General features: G+C 60.1%; 1 protein-coding gene across 18 annotated transcripts in view; it reads left to right on the top strand.

Annotated features, from left to right (window-relative positions):
* The window catches only part of IGSF9B (immunoglobulin superfamily member 9B), a 64559-nt gene that overhangs the window by 14393 nt on the left and 32816 nt on the right, over positions 1-17350 (top strand). For 13 of the 18 annotated variants that reach the window (XR_010147714.1, XR_010147715.1, XR_010147718.1 and 10 more), the window contains exons 4-12: positions 6395-6546; positions 6860-6977; positions 8159-8300; positions 8591-8736; positions 11346-11488; positions 11764-11904; positions 11990-12106; positions 15465-15615; positions 16817-16940. Coding sequence is in view for 12 of the 18 variants with exons in the window: in XM_016922322.4 (XP_016777811.1) it covers positions 6395-6546; positions 6860-6977; positions 8159-8300; positions 8591-8736; positions 11346-11488; positions 11764-11904; positions 11990-12106; positions 15465-15615; positions 16817-16940 (1234 nt within the window). In the remaining 6 variants the exon portion in view is untranslated. Of the gene's footprint in view, positions 1-4153; positions 4961-6394; positions 6547-6859; positions 6978-8158; positions 8301-8590; positions 8737-11345; positions 11489-11763; positions 11905-11989; positions 12107-15464; positions 15616-16816; positions 16941-17350 lie in introns of those variants that run through there. The other 5 variants (XM_016922324.4, XM_016922318.4, XM_016922327.4 and 2 more) reach the window with 3 other exon arrangements.

Here is a 17350-nt window from a genome sequence, read left to right as displayed (position 1 = left end):
GAATAGGAGGGTGAAACCATCTTGGGGCACTGCCTCCGTTCTTTTGCATCATCCCGATTGGCAGCGTTCATTTCAGGAATCTGAGACACCAGGCATTCAGTGGATGTGCGTATGACTGGAAAGTAGAATCTCACTTCAATTTTATCTTCTAGAGCGTATCTGTGTTAGTTTGCACACGTGGGAGTTGGTTCTTTGGGAATTCCTAATTGCTTTGAGTGGGATAAGCATGGAGCGAGACCTTTAAAAGATGAGGTTCGTTTCATAAACCCACTGTGTACTAGCTGTGTGGCTCTGGGCAAGGTTACTTACCTGTCGGACTTCCGGTTCCTCAGTTACAAAAAGCAGGGACTATGATTTGCAGGGTTGCTGTGAGGACTAGGGGAAATGCTGGATCTTGCACAGTGTCTGGAGTGTTAATTACATGTGGGTAATTATGTGTGAGATGCTGGCCATCCTCCTTCTCGAGAGGAAAAAAAACAAAGTCAGATGAAAATCTAGTAGCAGGGATATCAGGCCGGAAGGTGTAGAGGACTTTGGTAGTTTTGTGACTCTACCAACAGTTATCCATTCGAAACATAGTTTTGGGCAACCACTCTGTGGCAGGCTCTGGGAACACAGCAGGAGGCATGACCCTGTCCTGGGTCTTAAGGAGACTTCAAGAGACTGTCATATCCAGAGATTACTGCAATATGGCTTTGGGAGCACAAAGGAGGGAGAACTTCTCTGAAGAAATGGCCTCTCTTCAGAGACCTGGCTAGGGAGGGGAGTTCGTCACGTGCAGGTGGGAAGTGGAACAGGGTCCTCCAGCCAGAGTGGACAAGCGTGCTCGGAAGCCCAGAGCAAGGAGAGCGGCGCATTCAGGGAACACGGGTAGGCTGTTCATAGGGAAATGCTGGGCGGGAAAGCTGGGGATGGTGCACCATCTGCTCCAGGCTTGAGAACCAGGGCTGATGATAAAAGACGCTTTTCCATAATCAAGGCACCTACCTGCGCACAGGCAGAACAGAACCAACCCTTCTGAGGTGAGAGATCTCCTTTCTCCTCTTCTGCCTTTCTCTTCTTCCCAAGTTCGAGGCTCCTTCCAGCATAAATATTTCCGTTATTGAAGGAAGGAATCCAAGCACCAGCATTCCGTTGCTTTCAAACTAGAATGTTTAATGTCAGGCATTTTCTGACGGGGATCACCTTTGGAAAATGAAAGGCCAGTGAACAATTAGAATTACAAATTGTCTCATTTTCCTTCGGTGTTTTCTTTGAAGACCAGTTGGGTGGAAACAGACCCAATTATTTCTTTATCACATATAAAATACCCCAAAAGCCTGAGCCAAGCCTTCCTTTAGGTTGGTGAATTACATGGAGGAGAGGGCAGCCTATTTCTAACCTGCACTATTAATTACAGGGCACTTGTAAAAAAGAATTAAGCCTGGAAATGCAGCTGGCAAGCTGACATCTAATTCCGTAAATAATTGAGAGTCAAACCATTATTTTCCTGAAAACTAGAAATTGTTCAACGTACTTTCCTGATTAGCACCTAAATAATAAAGTAATTATGTAATTAGTAAGTAATTTGTCACTTCAGGATGTAAATTTAATTTATTATCTTTTCTTTTAAGCTTGGCACCAGAGGTAATAGAGGCAGTATCTGTGTTAACTGTATTTCAAGGGGCAGGCCGGGCAGGCAGGGGCTGTGTCGGAGATGAGCACACACTCTCAGTGAGAAGAGGCCTGCAAGTTAGGATCCCAGGACCCCTTTACAGGACTTTGAATAACTTTTTGCCATTATTTTTAGTATGTTCTTAGACACTGGATAAGAATTGATTTTTTCGAGGACGTGCGAGGTGTATGTTTCTGCATGTGATGACGCGTGCGAGGACGTGCGAGGGGTATGTTTCTGCATGTGATGACGCGTGCGGGGACGTGCGAGGTGTATGTTTCTGCATGTGATGGCATGTGCGGGGACGTGCGAGGTGTATGTTTCTGCATGTGATGGCGTGTGCGGGGACGTGCGAGGTGTATGTTTCTGCATGTGATGGCGTGTGCGGGGACGTGCGAGGTGTATGTTTCTGCATGTGATGACGCGTGCGGGGACGTGCGAGGTGTATGTTTTTGCATGTGATGGCGCGTGCGGGGACGTGCGAGGTGTATGTTTCTGCATGTGATGGCGCGTGCGGGGACGTGCGAGGTGTATGTTTTTGCATGTGATGGTGCGTGCGACGACGTGCGAGGTGTATGTTTCTGCATGTGATGGTGCGTGCGACGACGTGCGAGGTGTATGTTTCTGCATGTGAGGGCGCGTGCGGGGACGTGCGAGGTGTATGTTTCTGCATGTGATGGCGCGTGCGGGGACGTGCGAGGTGTATGTTTTTGCATGTGATGGTGCGTGCGACGACGTGCGAGGTGTATGTTTCTGCATGTGAGGGCGCGTGCGGGGACGTGCGAGGTGTATGTTTCTGCATGTGAGGGCGCGTGCGGGGACGTGCGAGGTGTATGTTTCTGCATGTGAGGGCGCGTGCGGGGACGTGCGAGGTGTATGTTTCTGCATGTGAGGGCGCGTGCGGGGACGTGCGAGGTGTATGTTTCTGCATGTGAGGGCGCGTGCGGGGACGTGCGAGGTGTATGTTTCTGCATGTGAGGGCGCGTGCGGGGACGTGCGAGGTGTATGTTTCTGCATGTGAGGGCGCGTGCGGGGACGTGCGAGGTGTATGTTTCTGCATGTGAGGGCGCGTGCGGGGACGTGCGAGGTGTATGTTTCTGCATGTGAGGGCGCGTGCGGGGACGTGCGAGGTGTATGTTTCTGCATGTGAGGGCGCGTGCGGGGACGTGCGAGGTGTATGTTTCTGCATGTGAGGGCGCGTGCGGGGACGTGCGAGGTGTATGTTTCTGCATGTGAGGGCGCGTGCGGGGACGTGCGAGGTGTATGTTTCTGCATGTGAGGGCGCGTGCGGGGACGTGCGAGGTGTATGTTTCTGCATGTGAGGGCGCGTGCGGGGACGTGCGAGGTGTATGTTTCTGCATGTGAGGGCGCGTGCGGGGACGTGCGAGGTGTATGTTTCTGCATGTGGTGGCGCGTGCGGGGACGTGCGAGGTGTATGTTTCTGCATGTGGTGGCGCGTGCGGGGACGTGCGAGGTGTATGTTTCTGCATGTGAGGGCGCGTGCGGGGACGTGCGAGGCGTATGTTTCTGCATGTGGTGGCGCGTGCGGGGACGTGCGAGGCGTATGTTTCTGCATGTGAGGGCGCGTGCGGGGACGTGCGAGGCGTATGTTTTTGCATGTGATGACGCGTGCGGGGACGTGCGAGGCGTATGTTTCTGCATGTGAGGGCGCGTGCGGGGACGTGCGAGGCGTATGTTTCTGCATGTGAGGGCGCGTGCGGGGACGTGCGAGGCGTATGTTTCTGCATGTGAGGGCGCGTGCGGGGACGTGCGAGGCGTATGTTTCTGCATGTGAGGGCGCGTGCGGGGACGTGCGAGGTGTATGTTTCTGCATGTGAGGGCGCGTGCGGGGACGTGCGAGGTGTATGTTTCTGCATGTGATGGCGCGTGCGGGGCCGTGCGAGGTGTATGTTTCTGCATGTGAGGGCGCGTGCGGGGACGTGCGAGGTGTATGTTTCTGCATGTGATGACGCGTGCGGGGACGTGCGAGGTGTATGTTTCTGCATGTGAGGGTGCGTGCGGGGACGTGCGAGGTGTATGTTTTTGCATGTGAGGGTGCGTGCGGGGACGTGCGAGGTGTATGTTTCTGCATGTGATGGCGCGTGCGGGGACGTGCGAGGTGTATGTTTCTGCATGTGATGGCGCGTGCGGGGACGTGCGAGGTGTATGTTTCTGCATGTGAGGGCGCGTGCGGGGACGTGCGAGGTGTATGTTTCTGCATGTGATGACGCGTGCGGGGACGTGCGAGGTGTATGTTTCTGCATGTGATGGCTCGTGCGGGGACGTGCGAGGTGTATGTTTCTGCATGTGATGGCGCGTGCGGGGACGTGCGAGGTGTATGTTTCTGCATGTGATGGCGCGTGCGGGGACGTGCGAGGTGTATGTTTCTGCATGTGGTGGTGCGTGCGGGGACGTGCGAGGTGTATGTTTCTGCATGTGGTGGTGCGTGCGGGGACGTGCGAGGTGTATGTTTCTGCATGTGAGGGCGCGTGCGGGGACGTGCGAGGTGTATGTTTCTGCATGTGATGGCGCGTGCGGGGACGTGCGAGGTGTATGTTTCTGCATGTGATGGCGCGTGCGGGGACGTGCGAGGTGTATGTTTCTGCATGTGGTGGTGCGTGCGGGGACGTGCGAGGTGTATGTTTTTGCATGTGAGGGCGCGTGCGGGGACGTGCGAGGTGTATGTTTCTGCATGTGATGGCGCGTGCGGGGACGTGCGAGGTGTATGTTTCTGCATGTGATGGTGCGTGCGGGGACGTGCGAGGTGTATGTTTCTGCATGTGATGGCGCGTGCGGGGACGTGCGAGGTGTATGTTTTTGCATGTGATGAGGCGCGGGGACGTGCGAGGTGTATGTTTCTGCATGTGATGACGCGTGCGAGGACGTGCGAGGTGTATGTTTCTGCATGTGATGACGCGTGCGAGGACGTGCGAGGTGTATGTTTTTGCATGTGATGACGCGTGCGAGGACGTGCGAGGTGTATGTTTTTGCATGTGATGACGCGTGCTCCTGCATTCATTCAGTGGCCACCCTCCGTGCGCCCCTGCTGCGCTCGCACTGAGCTGCAGGCTTTGGAGATGAGAGATGAAAGTGGTCTAGCTCTTAAGAAGTGTTTTGATATTGGCCTGCAGGTCTGTGTATGTGTGAACACCACTCATTTGTTTGTTTCATTCTTTCGTTCATTCAACAAATGTTTGCTGAGCCCTTGGCTACTACATCCAGGAACTATGCTAAAAGCTGGGCATGTGGTGACCTACGCAAAAGGGGGCTGCTCTTAAGGAGCCACCATCCTAATAAAGGGGACAGGTAAGAAACAGGTAAACGCACAGAGAGAGACAGACTTGTAAGTGATATGTGCTTTGAAGAAAATGAAACAGCACCAGGGAATAGAGAATGCTGGAAGTGCCATCTGAGATGGGATGGGCTGCCCAGGTAAGGCAGCATTTTAGCAAAGACTTGCATAACCCAAAGGAGTGAGCTCCAGGTATGTAGTCCTAAGCAGGTAGAGCCGCACATGCAAAGGGCCTGAGGTCAGAAGTTCTTGGTGCATTTGAGGAAGACAAAGACAGCCAGTGTGGTTGGAGTGCGCTGGGAGGGAGAGGAGGCTGGTGCCACAGGCAGGGCAAGATCCTATAGCGCTCTGACTAGTTCTCAGGGCAGGGCTGTGTGGGGAGGAGGGACCCTCCCAAAGCTTCCCGTGAATGCCTCGGTGGCTCCTGAAGAGCTGATAGAGATGGCGGTGGTACTGGCAACTTGTGCATTTTACAAGCTCCTTTTTACGTGTTTATTCCTCACATCATTTCTGGAGGGTAGGGGAGTTAGGTATTTAGGTAAGACCCAGAAAGGCTGAGTAACTTGTCAAGCCTACCAGAAGTGGCAGGCTAGTGCTTGAACTTGGGTTCTGAGCTTCAGGTACCTTGAGATGAGCTCAGCTTGACCTGCGCCAGCCTAGTGCCGTGGGCCTCCGGGCTGGAGTTCAGAACTGGGGGCCTCCTTGCCATTTCAGAAGACTCTGGAACTGATAGTCCAAGGGGTTAAGATTGACCGGATTGCTTCTACAAGCAGCTCAGGCAAATGGGACTGAGTCTGTGAAAAGCCGATTACCCAAACAGGATGGAGTTTTAATCAAATCTCCAGTGCAGGGGGGAAGATGACCTGACATGATCAGAGGAAAATGAAGAAGGGAGTGGCCTTCAGGTGGGCTGTCCACCTTCATCCATGGAAGCCAGAGAGGCAGGAAGCTGGATGATTTTCTCAGCAGAATCTGGGAAAATGAGGTTCTGCGTAGCCTTGGCCTGCATCTGTGTTAAGTCTTGGTAGGGCTCAGACGGCAAGTGTCCTGGAAACGCGGGGGCCTGGCTGAGCTGGGGTTCAAGAAGTAGGAGCTCCTTTGTGTCATGGATCATCATAAAGGGAAAGACTGAAGGATGGTAGCAAAGCCTGAGGAGCTGGGAGCAGGCAGTGTTTGTAAGGGCCACCCTAGAGTAGATGCTCAGTTAACATTGGTGACCTGGGAATAAGCTACAGTACAGAATTTGGACCCAGCCAGCCTGAGTTTGGATGCAGGTCTCCCTGCCAGTGATGTTGGTAGGCAGAAAGTTTTTCCCACCCCCACCTTCCTTCCTTTGTCCTTGCATTCCGCAGAGCCGCAGTGAGGGTGATGTGTGGGGCAGGTACTGTTGTTGCAGGGCAGCGATGTGGCTGATGGCGTGTCCTTCATCTTTGTGGTCTCCTTTGCAGCCCCTCCCACCTTTACAGAAACACCCCCCCAGTACATCGAGGCCAAGGAGGGTAGTAGTATCACCATGACCTGCACAGCTTTTGGGAACCCCAAGCCCATTGTCACCTGGCTCAAGGAGGGGACGCTCCTCGGTGCTAGTGGGAAATACCAGGTGAGTGTGGTTCTAGGTTGGGGCCTCTGCGGTCTCTTCCCCCGTTTCCCCGGGGCAGCCTCCCACTGCAGCCGACCCCTGATGCTACAGGCACAAGCACAGAGGAGGCTGGAAAGCTGTAGCCTGGCTCAGCTGCAGGCGTCTCTGTGTCGCTGGCGGGAGATGGGCACGGGGGCACCTGCCCTTCGTGTCCCCCAGATGCATCTGTCCCTGTGGTCATCTCCACCTTAGTGTCTCCGACTGCATCTCCCTGTTTGAGGGTAGCAGCGGTGGGTGTGAGCGTGGGTGCTGAGCTCCATCTGTTTTGGGCCAGGTGAGTGACGGCAGCCTGACAGTGACATCGGTCAGTCGGGAGGACAGAGGTGCCTACACCTGCCGAGCGTACAGCATTCAGGGGGAGGCTGTCCACACGACCCACCTGCTTGTCCAAGGTAGGAGCCATTTCCTCAGCCTCTTTAACCCTGGGCTCCTGCGGGGATGTCCAGCCCGGCTGAGCTACGGAGGGCGTTTTCCCAGAGCTCAGCTGGGGCTAGTGGAGGTGCAGGCGGCCATGAGGACCTGTGCGGGGCTCCTGTGTGCTGCCTGCTGCCCTGGTCAGAGCTCCCGCACCGGCTGCCTGGGAGAGGGCCAGGCCCACAGGCCGTGGCCAGGCACCACATGGCGTGGCAGAGAGGCCCCTGCTGTGTGGGTTTCTGGTTTCTCCTTCTGTTCAGATAGCATCTCTACCATGTCTCCACCTCCCTGGGAGAGGAGACCTCCCTCGGGTCATCTATCCATTAGTGACGGCATCAATAAATAAAGATAGAAACTCAATCCAAGCCCCAGACATTTAAATAACACAGTGGGCATTTGGCAGAGCTGGGGTCTGTATAGTCAGCACAGGGAGATGCCAGTCTGCCCTGCCTGGAGCCCCAGAGTCCCCAGAGAGGGGCCAGGAACTGTGCAGGATGGGGCAGCATCCCGGTCAGGGGGTCTCTACCCTGTGCTGAACTCGGCCCCCGGCTTAGCCTCCCCAGCCCTGCCTCCTGGAGGAACTCGGGGGTTGGGGGGGTTGGTGGCGGCTGCATGCTCCTCCTGCCTCTGAGTGCCGAGCAGCAGCCAGGGCCAGAGGTCCCTCAGCAGCCTGGATGGAAGCTGTTCCCTCTCAGGGGAGACTTGGTCGCCGCTGCCCCCTTTGTCTGTGCAGCCAGCACCAGGACTGCTGGACTTTCACCCTCTGCTTACTCCTCGGCCCCTGCACCCCCAGCTGCCCTCTTGATTTCTGGCTGGGGAGCAGCACACGGCCCTGACTCCTTGAGACTGGACTATTCCTCGCTCTAGATTTGAAAAGAGTTGCCTTTCTCCCTGCTGCATGTCTGGCTCGGGCTCTGCTGGGAGAAGGCAGGCAGGAAGGGTGTGTGTGTGGTGGCTGGTCTGGGGAGCCTGGTGCGGGGGCAGGGGTGGTGGACAGGATGCCTGAGCACAGATAGCATCTGGAAGTGTCTCCATGACAGCCGCCCCCATCGCAGTGTTCAGGGCACCCCTTCCTGAGGCACTGAGGGCTCCCAGGAGGCCTGGGTGCTGCTGCCGTCCCTGATCAGGCGAGGTGGGGTTTGTTCCCTGCTCTCCCCAGGGCCCCCTTTCATCGTCTCCCCTCCTGAGAACATCACCGTCAACATCTCCCAGGATGCTCTGCTCACCTGCCGGGCAGAGGCGTATCCGGGCAACCTCACCTACACCTGGTACTGGCAGGACGAGAACGTCTACTTTCAGAAGTGAGCACCCTGCTCTGACTTTTCAATGAGGTTGCCACCCCAGCCCCCACAGGCAGGGCCCCTGAGCAGAAATTGCACGGGCAGGCTGCCCGTGGCTCCTGGAGCTGGGGGAGGTGGGCGGTCTGGTCCGTGTGTCTCACATGCCAAGGCCAGGGTCTGCATGGAGGGGCCCTGGGGATGCCAGGGGCACGGGCTCTCCATGCCACATCTGGGGCAGTGACGGTGACTGTGTGTCTGCGGCAAGACCCCCTTCTGCTCGCCCAACCCCTTGTCCCCATGCCGCTTTGCAGCGACCTGAAGCTGAGGGTGCGCATCCTAATCGATGGGACCCTGATCATCTTCCGGGTGAAGCCGGAGGACTCGGGGAAGTACACCTGTGTGCCCAGCAACAGCCTGGGGCGCTCCCCCTCCGCCTCGGCGTACCTGACCGTGCAGTGTGAGTAGGGGTGCGGGGGAGCCTGGGTGGTGGGGCTCCCAGAAGGTTTTGGTGTTAGCCAGACTGTAGGCTGGAGGGTAGCAAAGACCAAGCATCATTTGGGGGCATGTAGGTGGAGGAACTAATAAGAGAAGAAGGAGGGATGGCTGGAGAGGAGGCTGAGGCCCTGGACAGTTGGGGTGGAGCAGCTCCTACTTCGCTGGCCAGGCGTCGCTGTTCAGCCAGTACATCTCATCAGCTCAGTGCAGGCTGCACTCAGGAAGACACCTTCGAGCAGTTCCTTCTGAACGGTGGTCCTCGGGCTGAAGGCTGGCCTGCACCTCTGTGCCCAGAACCAGTTGCTCTCTGGCGCTCTTTTCTCAGGTGTCATATGGAGCATAGCCCAGGCCCATGCAGGGTTAGGTTTCTCCCAGCCTCACTCCCTGCCTTTCCACACCGCGTCTGTGTCGGGGGCGATGTGCTCCAGCTCCTGCGCCTGCTCCCTCGGGCGTCCGCGGCCTCTCCCCTTGGGTGGCTGGAGATCCAGATGAATGAGCTGCTCCTCACCCAGACGTTCGAGGGCTTTTGTGTAAGCACCACCATTCAGCTTGCTGATCTTTAATACTGAGCAGCCAGTTGCTTTCCCGCCCCCTGGCAAGCTGAGCCCTGAGACAGAGAAGGATGAGTAATGAGGAGTAATATCTTCCTTTTGATTTGTGGATGGCCCTGTCACTCAGGCAACAAAGGCTGGCATTGTTGCTGTAGATAACAGACTCTCCCTCATTTCCCGGCTGGTGTGGGCGGATTGCTCACACCCAGCGACAGGGAGTGGCAGGGGTGAGAAGTGGAACAGTCTGGAGACAAGACCGGGGTCAGTGTACGAGCTGAGGACAAGTGGAGGACGGCTGGTGGCCCTGGAGGTGGAGCTGGTCCGACTGCTGCCCAGAGCTGGATGTGGACATTCCACTGTTGGTCGCGGTGGTGGAGCACGCTGCGCCTGCTGAGCGCCATTGGACCCCTAACCTCGCAGTCTCACTCTTTCCTCTCCATGGAGTGCATCGCCTCTCTGCTTCTGCCGTCAGCCACTTAAAGGACTTTTGATGTGCTGTATTCCCAGGCCCAAGCTTTAGAGGGCCGTGAGGCCCAGGACAACAGATCTCACTCCCCAGACCTGCAGCGGGAAAAAGCGAGTCGAGAAGTTATTCATACATGACTTAGGATGTGCCCAAGCTGTGCTGGGGTGGGGAAGAACTGCAGGAAGGAGAGACCCGTCCACCACAAAGGTGCGCCCCGTCCCTCTGTGCTGGACGCAGGCTGTGCCACCTGGCACGGAGGTGGCCATGGTGGGGCAGGAGGAGCCAACGGGAGGTGGCCTTTGGAAGACGAGCTGGCCAGGACGAAGGCCCCTCCTCGAAGCCATAGGCCATCTGTCTTTCTGGAGACATGTTTTGGTTTTCCCTGTCTCTCCCCGGCGCCAGCGTCACCACCCACTCCCCCTTGTCCTTTTTTACCTCCTTCCTGTCTTCAAAGAAAATCCAGGGGGTTGAGATTTACAGGTGGGTGAGACAAGGATTTTTATTTCTGCTAAAAAGCAGCGTTCAGAGTATTTCCCATTCATAAACGCTTTGGAAACCTTGGAGGAAAAAAAAAAAACCTCTACCATACAAAAGTAGGAAGCTATTCTAAATATATAACTCGGCCTGGTATTTATGTAACACTGTTCTCTGAAGAGCTCAAAATGCTTAAAAGACACCAGCTCATTCATCCTCACTGCCTTCCTAGTTCTGGATCCTTCTCCTCCGTAGCCCTCAGGGGAAATAGGGGAGTACTGAGAGGAGGTGACTCAGCCTGCATCGCAAGAGGTGTGGGGTTCTTGTTGCTCCTCCGAGAGCCAGGGTCCTGCTGTGTCACCAAGGTTGGAGTGCAGTGGTGCCATCATGGCTTACTGCAGACTCAAACTCTTGGGCTCAAGTGATCCTCCCGCTTCAACTTTGAGAGTACCTGGGACTACAGGTGTGTGCCACCATGCCCAGATCATTCAAAGATTTTTTTGGTAGAGTTGGAGTCTCGCTAAATTGCCCAGGCTGGTCTTAAACTCCTAGCCTCAAGCAGTCCTCCCACCCCAGCCTCCCACAGTGTTGAGATTACAGGTGTGAGCCACTGCACCTGGCCTGATTCTGCATTTCAGCTGCAGAATCAGATGGGGAAGTGAATCCAAGGAAGGCTGGTCAACCAGCAGAATGGGGAGGAAAAATACCCCCTTTGTGGTTAAGCCTACGATAGTGTTCTTCTTTTGACTTCGGATGTAGAGGCGGGGACTGCTTGTTGCTCAGGAGACTTTGGGATAAGGAGCTGTTGGGGAAGGGTGTGGGCAAATGCTGGCTTTGAGGCTCAGGGTCTAGGAACAGAGAGAAATGGACATTGAGAGGACCTCGTTCAATGGGTGAGGTCCATGGTAGAAGCATGACAGGGGCACTGAGGATTGGAGCAGGCTCGGACGTGCATTTGAGTGCCTCCAGACACGCAGAACAGAAGTTCTGAGCACCTGGGCTGGTGCATGGGCTGCCTCCGGCCTGGCTTCTCACCTGGCTTCCCTGTGTCTGTCTCTCCCACCTGCGCCTCCTCTGCAGACCCAGCCCGTGTCCTCAACATGCCCCCTGTAATTTACGTGCCCGTGGGGATCCATGGCTACATCCGCTGCCCTGTGGACGCAGAACCACCGGCCACCGTGGTCAAGTGGAACAAGGACGGCCGTCCCCTGCAGGTTGAGAAGGTGCTAGAGAGATGCATGTTGAGGGTTGGAGTGAGGGCTCCCCCCAGTACTGTGATGCCACCTCTGGGCTCTGGATTTCTGCCAGGACTCCTGGCCCCTTCCAAAAGCCCTGGGCAAACAGAGAGCTGCTTCCGTAGGGGTCTGCGGGTGCCGTCCGCCCCAGGCTGGAGCTCCTGTACCATCCTGCATGCTGCCTGGCCCAGCTGGGACCCAGCCTGGGATGGAGCACGGAGTCTCTGACCAGCGTTCCCTGCCCTATCGTCTATGTCTGGCAGAACCTGGGTTGGACCCTGATGGAGGATGGCTCCATTCGAATTGAGGAGGCCACAGAGGAGGCTCTTGGCACTTACACCTGTGTGCCTTACAACACCCTGGGGACCATGGGCCAGTCTGCCCCTGCGAGGCTTGTCCTGAAGGTGAGGTCCCGGGGCTGTGACGGCCTCCATGAGCTGGGCACCTGGATCCCCCGCCTCACGAGGGTGCCTGTGCTTTCCTCCCCAGGACCCCCCCTATTTCACGGTGCTACCAGGCTGGGAGTACAGGCAGGAGGCCGGCCGGGAGCTGCTTATCCCCTGTGCTGCTGCAGGGGACCCCTTTCCTGTCATCACGTGGAGAAAGGTACCTGGGCCCTGGAGCCCTGGGTCTGCGGGGAGGTGTGAGGGCCCAGGGAGCCCCGGGGCTGCGGGGAGGTGTGAGGGCCCAGCGAGCCCCGGGCTGCGGCGGGGGTGTGAGGACACAGCGAGCCCCAGGGCTGAGGGGGAGTGTGAGGGCACAGCAAGCCCCGGGGCTGAGGGGGGGTGTGAGGGCACAGCGAGCCCCGGGCTGAGGGGAGGTGTGAGGGCCCAGTGAGCCCCGGGGCTGAGGGGGGGTGTGAGGACACAGCGAGCCCCGGGCTGAGGGGAGGTGTGAGGGCCCAGTGAGCCCTGGGCTGAGGGTGGGTATGAGGACACAGCGAGCCCCGGACTGCGGGGAGGTGTGAGGGCCCAGCGAGCCCCGGGGCTGAGGGGAGGTGTGAGGACACAGCGAGCCCCGGGCTGAGGGGAGGTGTGAGGGCCCAGTGAGCCCCGGGCTGCGGGGAGGTGTGAGGGCCCAGCGAGCCCCGGGCTGCGGGGAGGTGTGAGGGCCCAGCGAGTCCCGGGCTGCGGGGACGTGTGAGGGCCCAGCGAGCCCCGGCCTGCGGGGAGGTGTGAGGGCCCAGCGAGCCCCGGGCTGCGGGGAGGTGTGAGGGCCCAGCGAGTCCCGGACTGCGGGGAGGTGTGAGGGCCCAGCGAGCCCCGGGGCTGAGGGGAGGTGTGAGGACACAGCGAGCCCCGGGCTGAGGGGAGGTGTGAGGGCCCAGTGAGCCCCGGGGCTGCGGGGAGGTGTGAGGGCCCAGTGAGCCCCGGGCTGCGGGGAGGTGTGAGGGCCCAGTGAGCCCTGGGCTGCGGGGGGGTGTGAGGACACAGCGAGCCCTGGGCTGCGGGGAGGTGTGAGGACCCAGTGAGCCCCGGGGCTGCGGGGAGGTGTGAGGGCCCAGTGAGCCCCGGGCTGCGGGGGGGTGTGAGGACACAGCGAGCCCCGGGCTGTGGGGAGGTGTGAGGACCCAGCGAGCCCCGGGGCTGAGGGGAGGTGTGAGGGCCCAGCGAGCCCCGGGCTGCGGCGGGGGTGTGAGGACACAGCGAGCCCCAGGGCTGAGGGGGGGTGTGAGGGCACAGCGAGCCCCGGGGCTGAGGGGGGGTGTGAGGGCCCAGTGAGCCCCGGGCTGAGGGGAGGTGTGAGGGCCCAGTGAGCCCCGGGGCTGAGGGGGGGTGTGAGGACACAGCGAGCCCCGGGCTGAGGGGAGGTGTGAGGGCCCAGTGAGCCCCGGGCTGAGGGTGGGTATGAAGACACAGCGAGCCCCGGCCTGCGGGGAGGTGTGAGGGCCCAGCGAGCCCCGGGGCTGAGGGGAGGTGTGAGGACACAGCGAGCCCCGGGCTGAGGGGAGGTGTGAGGGCCCAGTGAGCCCCGGGCTGCGGGGAGGTGTGAGGGCCCAGCGAGCCCCGGGCTGCGGGGAGGTGTGAGGGCCCAGCGAGTCCCGGGCTGCGGGGACGTGTGAGGGCCCAGTGAGCCCCGGGCTGCGGGGAGGTGTGAGGGCCCAGCGAGTCCCGGGCTGCGGGGACGTGTGAGGGCCCAGTGAGCCCCGGGCTGCGGGGAGGTGTGAGGGCCCAGTGAGCCCCGGGCTGCGGGGAGGTGTGAGGGCCCAGTGAGCCCCGGGCTGAGGGGAGGTGTGAGGGCCCAGTGAGCCCCGGGCTGCGGGGAGGTGTGAGGGCCCAGTGAGCCCCGGGCTGCGGGGAGGTGTGAGGGCCCAGTGAGCCCCGGGCTGCGGGGGGGTGTGAGGACACAGCGAGCCCCGGGCTGCGGGGAGGTGTGAGGACCCAGTGAGCCCCGGGGCTGCGGGGAGGTGTGAGGGCCCAGTGAGCCCCGGGCTGCGGGGGGGTGTGAGGACACAGCGAGCCCCGGGCTGCGGGGGGGTGTGAGGACCCAGTGAGCCCCGGGGCTGAGGGGAGGTGTGAGGACACAGCGAGCCCCGGGCTGCGGGGAGGTGTGAGGGCCCAGAGAGCCCCGGGCTGCGGGAGGTGTGAGGACACAGCGAGCCCCGGGGCTGAGGGGAGGTGTGAGGGCCCAGTGAGCCCCGGGGCTGAGGGGAGGTGTGAGGACACAGTGAGCCCCGGGGCTGAGGGGAGGTGTGAGGACACAGTGAGCCCCGGGCTGAGGGGAGGTGTGAGGACACAGCGAGCCCCGGACTGAGGGGAAGTGTGAGGACACAGCGAGCCCCGGGCTGCGGGAGGGTATGAGGACACAGCGAGCCCCGGGGCTGAGGGGAGGTGTGAGGGCACAGCAAGCCCTGGGGCTGAGGGGAGGTGTGAGGGCCCAGCGAGCCCCGGGCTGTGGGGAGGTGTGAGGACACAGCGAGCCCCGGACTGAGGGGAAGTGTGAGGACACAGCGAGCCCCGGGCTGCGGGGAGGTGTGAGGGCCCAGAGAGCCCCGGGCTGCGGGAGGTGTGAGGACACAGCGAGCCCCGGGGCTGAGGGGAGGTGTGAGGGCCCAGTGAGCCCCGGGGCTGAGGGGAGGTGTGAGGACACAGTGAGCCCCGGGGCTGAGGGGAGGTGTGAGGACACAGTGAGCCCCGGGGCTGAGGGGAGGTGTGAGGACACAGTGAGCCCCGGGCTGAGGGGAGGTGTGAGGACACAGCGAGCCCCGGACTGAGGGGAAGTGTGAGGACACAGCGAGCCCCGGGCTGCGGGAGGGTATGAGGACACAGCGAGCCCCGGGGCTGAGGGGAGGTGTGAGGGCACAGCAAGCCCTGGGGCTGAGGGGAGGTGTGAGGGCCCAGCGAGCCCCGGGCTGTGGGGAGGTGTGAGGACACAGCGAGCCCCGGACTGAGGGGAAGTGTGAGGACACAGCGAGCCCCGGGCTGCGGGAGGGTGTGAGGACACAGCGAGCCCCAGGGCTGAGGGGAGGTGTGAGGGCACAGCGAGCCCCGGGGCTGCGGGGAGGTGTGAGGACACAGCGAGCCCCGGGGCTGAGGGGAGGTGTGAGGGCCCAGTGAGCCCCGGGCTGAGGGGGGGTGTGAGGGCACAGCGAGCGCTGGGCTGCGGGAGGGTGTGAGGACCCAGCGAGCCCTGGGGCTGCGGGGAGGTGTGAGGGCCCAGGGAGCCCCGGGGCTGCGGGGAGGTGTGAGGACACAGCGAGCCCCGGGCTGTGGGGAGGTGTGAGGGCCCAGCGAGCCCCGGGGCTGAGGGGAGGTGTGAGGGCCCAGCGAGCAGTTCTATTCTGGACCTGCCCTGACCAGGCTAGATGCCGAGCAGTGAGCTGACCCTGAAGAGCGGCAGGCACTCGGGAGGAGGGCAGCGTGGGCGGGCCGGGGTCTCAGGCGCGTCCTCCCCATCTGCTTCGGGCTTCTCTCCTAACCCCCATTTCTGTTCCCACCCTCTTCCCTGCCCCTTGTTCACCAAGGTAGGGAAGCCCAGCAGAAGCAAGCACAGTGCCCTGCCCAGTGGGAGCCTGCAGTTCCGTGCCCTGAGTAAGGAGGACCACGGGGAGTGGGAATGTGTCGCCACCAACGTGGTCACGAGCATCACTGCCAGCACCCACCTCACCGTCATCGGTACGTGGCCGGCAAGGCTGGGCCGGGCGGCGGGGACAGAGCAGGCTGGCTGGGGGCGGGGTGCTGGACGCTGGGAGCGTCCCCTGGTGGCTGCTGCACTCTGCGGGCATCCTTCCTAAGTCAGTCCAGCCCTGAACTCCGCGTCCAGCACCTGCAGCCTTTGCCCCCGTGGGCTCTGTCGGGGAAGGGCAGCGTGGCTCCTGTCCTCGGGGAGGTCTTTCTAGGGACAGGCCTGATGTCCACAGCAGCCCACCTGAGGGAAAGAGGCGGCTGTGTGGCTGGCAGGGACTGCAGAGCCTTGAGTTTAAGGGCCTTAGGGAGAGCTGGAGGGCTGGAATGAGGGAGACGGGGACTGTGCAGCATCTCAGATGAGGGCAGAGCTGAGACCTGCAGGCCAGGCCTGGCGTGCGGAGGCTGGGCAGGAGGAAGTTTCTGGGGTTCTGTGTCTGGGCGTTCCTGTTTCCGATTGCCCGAAGCGCGTGTCCCAGGACCTTCGCCTGGACCCTCTCAGCCTGTCCTTCTGGGTCCTGACGGCTATAATCACAGTCACAGCCAATGCTTTTTGAGCCTTTACCACCAGTTTTAGGTTCTGTTCCAAGTGGTCTGCACAGCTCGTCCTTCACAACTCGGGAGGTGCGAGCTAGGGTTTCTCTAGTGTATGTTCCTCGAAGCAGAGGTTGCCGTGGCCCGAATGCTTTCTCCGGCGTCACATCACTAAGAAGTAGTGGGTCCGGGAATCGAAGCCAGGATGGGGCTCCTAACTGCTGTGCTGTGCTGCCCACATGCGAGCATTGGGGTGGGACGGAGTTGTCTTCTGAGGCCAGAGAACCTTACGGGAGGGGCTCTGTGGCCGTGCCTGCCACCTTAGGAGAGAGTGTTTCTGTGCTCACCAGAGAAGCACAGGATTTGGGCCAGGACGAGGAGGGCTCTGGTTTCTGTTGGACCCATTCCTGATGCTATGTGATCTCCTAGTTGGACTAGACCGCACAGTGGGACAGGCTTCCTGCTCCAACCCCACTAACAAGCAGGGTCAGGGGAGTCGGCGCCTGAGAGCATCCCCGTCGCCCCCATCCCTTCACTTGCAGTATTGTGCTCCGCTGCCATGCGCTTCAGCCTCTCAGGTTCCCCACAGCCAGACGGTGGGCACCCAGCCACGTGGCTGAGTTCTTTTCAGTCTGAGAGGTCTCCACTTGATCTCCAGGCACCAGCCCCCATGCCCCGGGCAGTGTCCGGGTCCAGGTCTCCATGACAACTGCCAACGTGTCCTGGGAACCAGCCTATGATGGAGGCTACGAGCAGACATTCTCAGTTTGGTACGGACCTCTGTGAGTCACCCCGGCATGCTTTGCTCTCTGCTTCTCCCCTCCCCCGTCTTCCTGCAGGCTACCCCGGGTGGGGGGAGGTAGGAGGAGGCTGCAGTTCCTGGCCTGCCAGCCCTGCACAGACTGAGGTGGGTTGAGACAGTGACGAGGTCCTTGTGGGTGACGGGAGGGGTCCGAAGGGACTCTGGGCATGGCTGTGTCCCTGTGGCCTGAGGGGTCTGGGCCTCTCTGTGCCCTCTCCCTGCTCATGTGCTGCCTCGTTTTGCGTCCTGCTTCATCCTCTGGATTCCTCTGGAGCCTGGAAGAGACTCCTGCCCTTCAAGGGCTTTGTGAAATTGCCCAGCCTTAAGTGTAGAGTCTAGCTTTTAGACTAATTTTTTTTGTATTTTTGTATTTGTAATTTTTGTGGGTAC

Source organism: Pan troglodytes, chromosome 9 (assembly GCF_028858775.2).
Source record: "Pan troglodytes isolate AG18354 chromosome 9, NHGRI_mPanTro3-v2.0_pri, whole genome shotgun sequence".
Lineage (NCBI taxonomy): Eukaryota > Metazoa > Chordata > Mammalia > Primates > Hominidae > Pan > Pan troglodytes.
Note: the sequence above shows the minus strand (reverse complement) of the source record. Positions and strands in the feature narration are given on the sequence as shown.